The 9,405-nt window shown below is 40.8% G+C and overlaps 1 protein-coding gene across 1 annotated transcript; it reads left to right on the top strand.

The window, feature by feature from the left end:
- The first annotated feature begins 3,189 nt into the window (after positions 1-3,189).
- LOC146559394 (uncharacterized) lies at positions 3,190-5,381 on the top strand. The gene is made up of 5 exons (XM_085245323.1): positions 3,190-3,376; positions 4,128-4,782; positions 4,894-4,954; positions 5,056-5,136; positions 5,220-5,381. Exons 1-2 carry the CDS (start codon positions 3,301-3,303, stop codon positions 4,736-4,738), a joined length of 687 nt encoding a protein of 228 aa, XP_085101449.1. The 5' UTR covers positions 3,190-3,300; the 3' UTR covers positions 4,739-4,782; positions 4,894-4,954; positions 5,056-5,136; positions 5,220-5,381.
- The last annotated feature ends 4,024 nt before the right edge of the window (positions 5,382-9,405 follow it).

Below are 9,405 nucleotides of genomic sequence, written 5' to 3'. Positions count from 1 at the left end.
GTGTTTCAGAACAATATTTCTGTTTCTGTCCTATTTATTAAAAAAAAAAAAAAAAAAAAAAAAAAAATGACAAAGGATGAACTGAAGCTCTGCCATCACGTAATGTCGCATACTGCTGTTTCTGATGTCATAAAAAAAAATAAATAAAAAAAAATAAAAAAAAAAGAACAATATTTCTGTTGTGCAGACTTACGGTTGGTAAACAGCAAATATCCAAGTCATTCAAAATAACATCTGTCATGTAGCTCCTGACTCCCTAAGAGTCAAAAGCTTTACAGTATTTTATGAAGACATACAAACGTTTGTTTTCAAACTAATAACTGAGTCACAGGGTCAAAAAAAAAAAATTAACAGTCAGTACTTTTGTTGTTCTTTTTGACAAATTCCTGTTAAATGTATTGGACCCTCTGCTTTTAGGTTTTATTTTTTTCATCTTGACTTCCTTGGAAATGCTAGCAAGAAGTCAGTTCAACAGATGTAACTTATAGTGAGATTCGAGGCGGTGCAGCATTAATATCAGAATATCTTAATTTTGATTATTAATCCTCTGGTTGACCCCATATTGCATTTCTTCATCTTAAAATGATGCACAGTCTTTATGTGAAATGTACTGTCTTCTTGATATTTATCAACCCATCAGTTTGTATTTCTGGGTGTTAATAAAGTTCCAACTTTTGTATTGTAACATTTGTGTGCTTTTCTTTTTTTTAGTTTTTCAGACAACTCAAACTTTTATACACTTGTAATGAGTTGTGTGTGTGTGTGTGTGTGTGTGTGTGTGTGTGTGTGTGTGTGTGTGTAAGAAGTACCACTTTTAACAACTTCATTAATATTGTTTTGTATCATAGTAATAAAGGTTAGTTTTAATGTCTGTATCTCCTCCTTATTTAATCTGGGATGTTCTTTTCTAAAAACCTCAGGATTGTGCAAGTACTTGGTGAGTTTAGAAGGTAAGTGAAACACTAAACAGAAAAGAAAAGAGACAGAGATGTATGTTTTCTGTTAATACCATAATTGCAGTCATCTTAAACAAACACATCACATTTCTTTGGCACGATTGCTTTTTCACTGATTTGAAACTTTAATGTGTGGTACAACAATTCTTCTAGTTAAATAGAGGATAGAAAAAAAATACATTGTGTCAAGTTCCCTGGTTAAATGGGCTGTCTGTGTAAAAAGCATAAATGGCTGTTTGTCTTGGTGTATTGGTCTTTTGCCAGCATGGCAAACTAGATCAATCTGCTGGGACATCTGATTTTAGGACAATCACTTGCTTTTCCAAAGGACACTGACAACCAGACGTTAGATGCCACAGCCCTGGCCCACGGTATCCCCCCCCCCCCCCCCCCCCCCATGCATGCGGTGGGCCTTCTGTAGAAAGAGAGCAGCTTAATGAAGGTGACAAGGTGAAAATAGGGTGATTGATGTGCCGGTGCTGTGAGGGCATGTATAACACCACCTACCCAAGTGTTGAATATAAGGAGGCTTTGAAGAATCTACAATAATTGTGTGTTGTTTGTACATGAATCACAATGTGTTACTTCAGAGGAGTGATGTTTTCAGGGTTTTTTTTTCTGCGCTGCAGAAAATTGTAAAACTACTGTGAACTTGGTGGATCTGTCCAGATCTTTGACTGGAAACTATTTCTATGAATGAGTGGTTCAAAAATGTGTAAGTGAAAAGCTGCCATATTTCAGGTCCCAAAGTCAAACGAACACTGAGGGATCACTGAGAGCTAAAAACGGTCTAACTTCTTTCATCTTTAATAAAATGATCAGCGTTGCTGTTTTACCGGGTTTAACAATTAAGTTTAACATCCAGGCATCCATGAAAACAGAGTTTATTCAATTTAACTGAGTTAGAGTTTTGCAGTAAGTTAGCTCGCTAGTTTCCACCTAAACATGATCATCATAAGCAGTGTTACCAATTCATACACTGGTTTATCATCTAGACTTTTTGTCTCATGCAGCACCATGATCAGGTCCAGTTTTTATTTCATCTTTGATTTTTCAGCTGCTGTGCCTGAGCAGCCTCCCAGAGACCCTTTGTTGCAGTTAGTCTTCCTCCAGAAGCCATCTGGCTGCTTGATCCAGCTCTGGCTGCTGCACCGGGAAAGAGCAGTGAGGAGGTGGATTGATAAATGAAATTCATAACAAAAATTCATAATGGACTTTTTCCATTTAGGAATAATAAAAATCAGCTTTCTTTTTAATTGCTATTAACTGACAGTCAGATAACCAGCTTTTAAAAACATATTCATAAACACTTTGCAATCAACAAAATTTACACAGAGGTTATAGATGAAATAAAAAGTATCACGTGTTTTCGTGTTTATAACTCTGTTATTGTACATATTCTGTGTTATACATCATAATCATTCCAGTCTCTTTTTTTTTTTTTACTGTTTTAATCTTTATAAAACTCTTATTTATTTATTTATTTGTGTGATTTCTGCTGCCCTATTGGTCTGGTCTCTCTTGAAAATCTGAAAACGTGATATTCATAATAAAAGGATTTAAAAGTTTACTGCCAAAAAATTATTAAACTTCATAACAGAAATGTGCTAACTGGCTTGAAATAGATTGAAACTGTTATGAGATTGCTTCAGGCTTGAAATAGATTGAAACTGTTATGAGATTGCTTCAGGGAGCAGACATGACACCGTCTTTTAGGTTTCGCCATCACTTTGTATTATGCGCACAACACCACCCTCCTCTGGCTTCCACGTGAACTGCACCTTAAACATCAACTGTTTACAAATGTCATGACACAAACAAACGTTTCAATACCGTAAATCACTTTTTGGACTGCGATCACTTTTTGGCACAACATCGGCCCTGATAACATTTAAAGCGCATTGAAAAACTATTCTTTAATGCTAAAAATCCATTATCAATTGTAATTATTTATTTATTAATTTAAATTTCAGATATCGATCTTCATTTTTGTAAACTGGTGAATTAATGATTTTTTTTAAAGAATTAAAACGACAAAGTTTGGCAACATATTTTTATAAAGGATGAATAAAAGAGTAAAATAAAATGAGAAATATATATATTTTTGAAAAAGCTATGATAATTAGACGAACTTTATTTTAAATAAATAAAATTGATTTTCGGTGGCACTGGGAGTCATGGTGATGATGACGTGTTTGAGTGCAGGTATAAAAGCAGGAGGCAAAATTGGAATTCGGGTTTCACGTTTGAGCGCAAACAGGAGCTTTTTCCCACTAGTGCTGTGAAAACTCGGATTTTTCAAACTACAGCCAACGTTTGAAAATCTTCAAGAAGGATTTGCAAAATGACTTCTACAAACTTCAGTCGCGAGATGCACCTGTTCTCCCTTTTCATTGACGAGGTGTTAGATCAACGCTATGGTGAGTACAGCAGGCTAATATGTCAGAGTGCTAGCAAACAAATACAACTTAGATTTTTGTCTTTTATTGTTTGGAAGTAGGACTTCATGAGCGTTAACGTTTAGGATGAGATGTTTCATACTTGAGTAACATCAATTTTAACATGTGCCAGTACACTATAAAGATGGCGCCATGTTTTTTTTTAAATCGCTGGAAAAAAAAACAATTGAATGCACGCGCCCTGGAAACGACGTAAGGCATTGGAGGACGCTGACGTCAGCGCGCGGCCGTTTTTGCATGTAGAGGGTTTGAGTTGACATGTTTGGGCTGCTGGCGCTGAGTTATACGTGAAAGTTTCATAAATTGTGAATTTTATAAAGCTGGAGAATGGAGTTTTAAAAGTTCACAGAGTCGCTGGATGAGTTTGAGATTGAAACAGTGTGTGCCTGCAATAAGGAGGTGGGAGGTTTCTCACCTAAATGTAGCTGCTTTATTCTCAAAATATCGATGCTCAACTAATATGAAGATATTACTCCTTAATGTGAATGCGTATTAAAACCTCAGTGAAAGTCCATGCAGCCTTACACCGCATGAAAACTTTTACCAAAAAAGGTGAAGGCTTTCATAAACAATGAGTTCTGCTGGGAGCTTCTTACTGTTTGTGTGTGGAAGAGCTTATGATGATGTAAAGCCATGTCTGGACAATTTAATTTCAGGCTTTAGTTTGTGTGGTCACATGATTAACGTACACGCATGCTTTGCTTTCTCGTAGCTGAGCTGGTGAGTCCAATCACTGCTCCTCAGATGGTCGTCATTAACTTGAGGAACCGTGAACTGAGCAGCAGCCAACTGGACTCCATGTCCCACCTGGTCCTCACTCTTTACCATAACCTGGTGACGGGGTCCAAGGACTTTCCTTACATACCTTTTAAAGGATTGTTCCACCGGGACCAGGTGACGACACCATTTGTCCATGTGAGGCAGAGCCAGAGAGAGAACACCACTCCTTCTCCTCCTACGGACTCACCAGCTGGCATGATGCTGCCGCCTGCGGGCTCCAGCTCTCATCCACGCTTCCTGACTCCAGTTCTTCCAGAGAAAGCGGATCTTGCTGTGCTGAAGGCAGATCGGAGGAACCGTGTCGGCACCTTGACTGTCGACGGCCTCCTCGTCACCAGAGTCATCTCCACTGTTTACCGAACAGAGGACACTGAGATGACGAACCGCTGGAGAATAACAGACTACAGCGCGGACGGCAGACTTCTCACTTCGGTGCTCTGCCGTTTTCTAAATATGTCGGCAAAGCGTGCTAAGAGGAAGGCTCCGGAGGAAGAGAGCAGCATCCGGAGCCCGAGTCCAGCAAGGAAGCGCTTGAGATTATAATATACAGTGAAGCATGTCGAACGTCAGCAAGCCTGAACAAAGTGGTAAGTAGTAAATAGTGCTTAAGGTTGTTTCTAAAATAATGTCCTAAAATATTTGAAAATCGTCGAGGTTTTAACTTTTATTCTTTCTTTTCTGCCTCTTGTTTCTAAAAGTCAGGAAAAAGAGTCACGCTGCGAAGAAACTCCACACAGAAGATTTTCCCTCAGTAAAATGGTAAATATATTCATCTTGTTATGACGTTTGCTCACAATAACCAGGAGTGTTCCTGTGTTTCTGAAGTGATTTACTCTCATTTGGTGTTATTTCATCCAAAGACAACTGAGGGTCTTCAGAGCAGCGTGAACGGCCGTCACCTGAGAGCAAGACAGTCCTGGCGCCTTTGTGGTTCCCTCCAGGTACTCCAGCTTCATCCCACAGTCCAGAGAGATGCAGTTAGGTTGAATGTGAGTGTGAATAGTTGTCTGTTTCTCTGTGTTAGACTGACCTGTCCAGGTTGTACTCCTGCCTCTGGCCCCATAACAGCTGGGATGGCTCCAATCTTGAATTGGATAAGCTGAAGAAATGGATGGAAGGATGATCCAAAGAGAAACATCAAAGGCCCTCTCACCAGATTTCATTTATTAAATTTGTCTTTACTGAACGATTTCTGGTGTGTATTTGCATTGATACTCAGACAACAGCTCCTCTTTCTGTTTGTGCTGGAAGATTCAGGCAAACACATATTACATATATAGATTGTTATGATATGACTAAGTTTCACATTTAGTGCTATATGAGAATGATAAGGTCCAGTTTAATAGTATTGCTAGTGTCTAATGAAATGAACACGTGATTTTCTTTTTTTTCTTTTCTTGCCTGTCCCGTTTGGCTCTTTTGCCATCAGAATTATTGTCTAAAGGCAAAGAAAGATGCCCAACGGATTTACTTTACCAAATTGACCATCCCAGCCTTGCCGTAATGGTCCATTTGATTCACCTTTTATTGTTTATTTTATTTTCACTTGCTGAATACGGGACAGACTTGACTGGGGGAAAGAAGGGGAGAAAGAAAGAGAAACAGCTGAGAAGAGGGACAGGGGAGAAGGGCAAAAAACAAAACCCAACAGAATGGGCAGAAAAAGAAAAAAAAATGCATCTATCGATCACCTGGATCACCTGTTGAGAAAGACAAAAGAAAACAAGCAGAAGAGAACAAGAGTAATAGAATAAACAACATCACAATGATATATGGGAATATGACAGTAAATACTAAATATTAAACATTATTGTGCAGCACGTAAGATCAGCAGAACACAGTGTGCTTTGAGGTAGGAGCCAAAAAGGGTGTAGTTTGTGGGTGTGATCACCCGTGTGTACACCTGTGAGCATGGACGCGCTTGTTTTTTTAAAAAGTTCCTTCATGTAATAATCTGCTAGAGGGTGTGGGGGGGCCACAGCCCCGTCCTTCAGGGCATGAAGCAGGTATGGAGGAGATCAAAACTCCAGACATCCAGAGGCCCCCAGAACACAAGAGACCAAGGAAGCCAGGGGGAGTTGCAGTGACGCGCCCGTGAGCTCCGCTGGCAGCCAGCTGTGCCTGAGTGACCGAGGCCCAGGCCGAGAGGCCGGGGGCACCCCACCTCCGAAGTGGCCCGAGCGAGCCCCAGGCTCCAGGCCCCGATAAGCGGCCGCCAAGGAGTGAGCCGGTGTGTACCTGGACGCCCATCCCCAGACACAAAGAACCACCAACGCACTGATGTCTGAGGGAGTCCGCCACTGGCAGGGGAAGTGGTGGTGGGGGGAGATAGGCCTCCAAACCTTGGAGGGCCTGAGATGTCCCCAGAGAGGTGGCGCCTGACACCCAACCTGACATATAGACACAGAAATACAGGCACACACAGACACAAACATCCATTCCCACCCTCATGCTCTCATATGCACTTACTCCACACTCAACCAACGTGGAGACAGACATAAAGAGACGCTGTACACACGATCACACTCCCCAAGCGTACTCTACAAACCGGGTCTAGGTACCCTTGCCCCTGAAGGGGGGAACTGCACCCAGACCCAGGTGGTGTTACCCTTTTCCCTGCGGTGGGGAGAGGCAGACCACCCCGACTCCGCAGCAGCAGGGAGGCCCCACACTCCAGACCGCAGTCGGACGGCCAACTCCTCCTCCTAGCCCCCCCGCTCCAGCGGGCCGCAGAGAACGGGGGTGAGAGAAGACTCCAAACCTCCCTCCACCCGCTCATTGTAGTGTTGATGCATGTGTGTTCTAAGGTGCATTTAAAACCCAGGAGGGCATGGAGCTACCTGCCAGAGAGCAGCAGGTAAGCGCATAGTCCCTCCTGCTAGCCCTCAATGTCTACGCTTACGGCCACACCACCCTGAACACGCCCGATCTCGTCTGATCTCGGAAATCGTGATTTTCAGATCCAGCAAAGTGAATTTTTTTCACTGTGGATAAATTGCATGGAAACGTTTAATGAGTCATCAGCTATTTCACTACAAAGATGATGTGATTAATGTGTTTGATGTGGAGCTCTTATGTAATGATTACATTTTTAAGATGTAATTTTCAAGTGAAAAACATAATATTTATCTGTTGCATAGTTTACAGTGCGGTGTTTTATGCACTGAGTTATCATGTAGAGTTCTGTTTGTCATCTAGCACCATAATCGGGTTTTGTTTTTATTGCATCTTAGATTTTCCAGTTGCTGTTCCTGAGCAGCCACCCAGAGACCCTTTGCTGCAGTTAGTCTCCCTGCAGGAGGCGTCTGGCTGCTGGCTGCTTGATCCAGCTCTGGCTGCTGCACTGGGACAGACCAACGAGGAGGTGGAAAAGTCAAAGCCTGAAAAGATGCACTGCTGTCAATTTAAATATTAACACAAAATGATGATGTGAGATAAAACAGATTTGATTCTATAATTTGAACAAAAACACATGATATAATTAAAAACACACCATAAAACAAATAAAATGAAGTCAAACTAAACGTAGGCCTGCCTCACAGCCTGAGAATAAACATCTGCATATCAGAAGCAAAAACACTGGTGGTAATCACACTCCTAACCTCCCACTGAGCTGCACCAGCGTCTGATATTATCCAGAAACCACACGGCAGCAGAAATTATTTTCCTCATCAGTTGTTGTAAAAACATGTCAGCACATTATTTTAGAGCATTTATGATATCACAGTTTGGGATTTCATCAGGAAGAGCATCCAGTGTAATAATCTGCCAAATCAAATATGCAGAGCTGCCCACCTTGGTGACCCCGTGTGACATAGAAGTACACAAACATATGTAATATTACTGGTTGTAGAAAGTAAAATGTGTGTTCTGTCTGTTTTATTTGATTGATTTTGATTTGGGGAATTAGACCAGCGGTGAAGTGTGGGCCACCATTCTGGCTCTGATCTGGCTTCATGGTTTCAAGATGGATGCAAAGGACGAGTTGGAGCTTCTGGCTATGAAGGCTGCCTCGTGGCTCTGTGCTCACAATGGTACTAGCAATGATTGTAACAGATAAAATAACAGCTTTAAAAAACTGTTTCATTCTACAGCTTTTCTCCCACAATCATTATTTTAATATCTGTTTTGTGTTTTTATCACCGTGTGTGTCAGAGTGTGTGGATGCTGGAAATGTCCTGCTGGGTTGCAGCGTGAAGAAAGAAGCTCTGGGACTCTGAGGGTTTTCTTAAAGTAGCTTCATCTTCAGAGTGAACAGAAGCAGGTCTGCTTACTCCACACTGCCTTTGATACAGAGCTGTTTTATATCATTGTTGTGTTTTCTACGGCACAAAAGTTAGGCGCACACAAATTTTATAATAATTTATATAATATTATGTGTTTTTCTGGATACACTGTGCTTTTTCAGCATTCAAAGATTGATGACACCGTGTCAGAGCACTGGCTATGAATTTCAGAAGGATCAGGCCTTAACTTAACAGAAAAGTTATCAATAGTAATTTTCTTATTACAGCTACATCCACTTCTGTCGTGCCTAGGCTGCTCACTAGGGCTGGGTATCATCACTGATTTCTATAATCCCTTCGATTCCAGTTCTCAAAGTCCCAATTCGATTCAACTTAGCCTCAGACAGTCAGAAATATTATAATTCTGATCATTTATCAGTACTGACTTCATCAGAATTGTGAACATCACAGCAGATGCCTTTGTGTGAAAGTAACTGAGAATAAAACACAGAAAAACATGAAAGAGATTTTCCTGGTCTGGCTTTTTATAGCAGATAACCTTAAAAATATTCTACAATTTTCTGCATATAAAGTTTAAATTTCTTCAGTATTGAACAACAAAAAAAATAGGCTTTCTTGTCCGAGGTCATTTAAGTGAAAAAAAGAAAAAGAAAAGAAAAAGACAGCAGCGCTGTAAACAACGGTAGACTGGTGGGTAATAAGCGAATGAATAATACAGAAAACAGAGATTGGAGACGGGAAACTGTTCTTGAAGTACAGAGAGAGATAGAGAGAGAGCTAGCTGTGCATGAAGTGTGATTTTAATAGTCGTGGAAGCAAAACAGCAAAATTCATGATGACATTGATCAAATGTGAAGCGCAGTTTGCTGCTTCTTTTGCTGCTTCTTTTGCTGCTGGCTCGATGAATTTTGGTTGAAAGAGACAAAACCTGCAGCTCAGAATCAGCGCAAAAAGATGTAATCA

Source organism: Mchenga conophoros, linkage group LG14 (genome assembly GCF_057382185.1).
Source record: "Mchenga conophoros isolate Kocher_MC1m ecotype Shallow Benthic linkage group LG14, M_conophoros_male_GT1.1, whole genome shotgun sequence".
NCBI classification, from domain to species: domain Eukaryota; kingdom Metazoa; phylum Chordata; class Actinopteri; order Cichliformes; family Cichlidae; genus Mchenga; species Mchenga conophoros.
The sequence above is the reverse complement of the archived record's forward strand: the minus strand, read 5'-3'. Positions and strand labels throughout refer to the sequence as shown.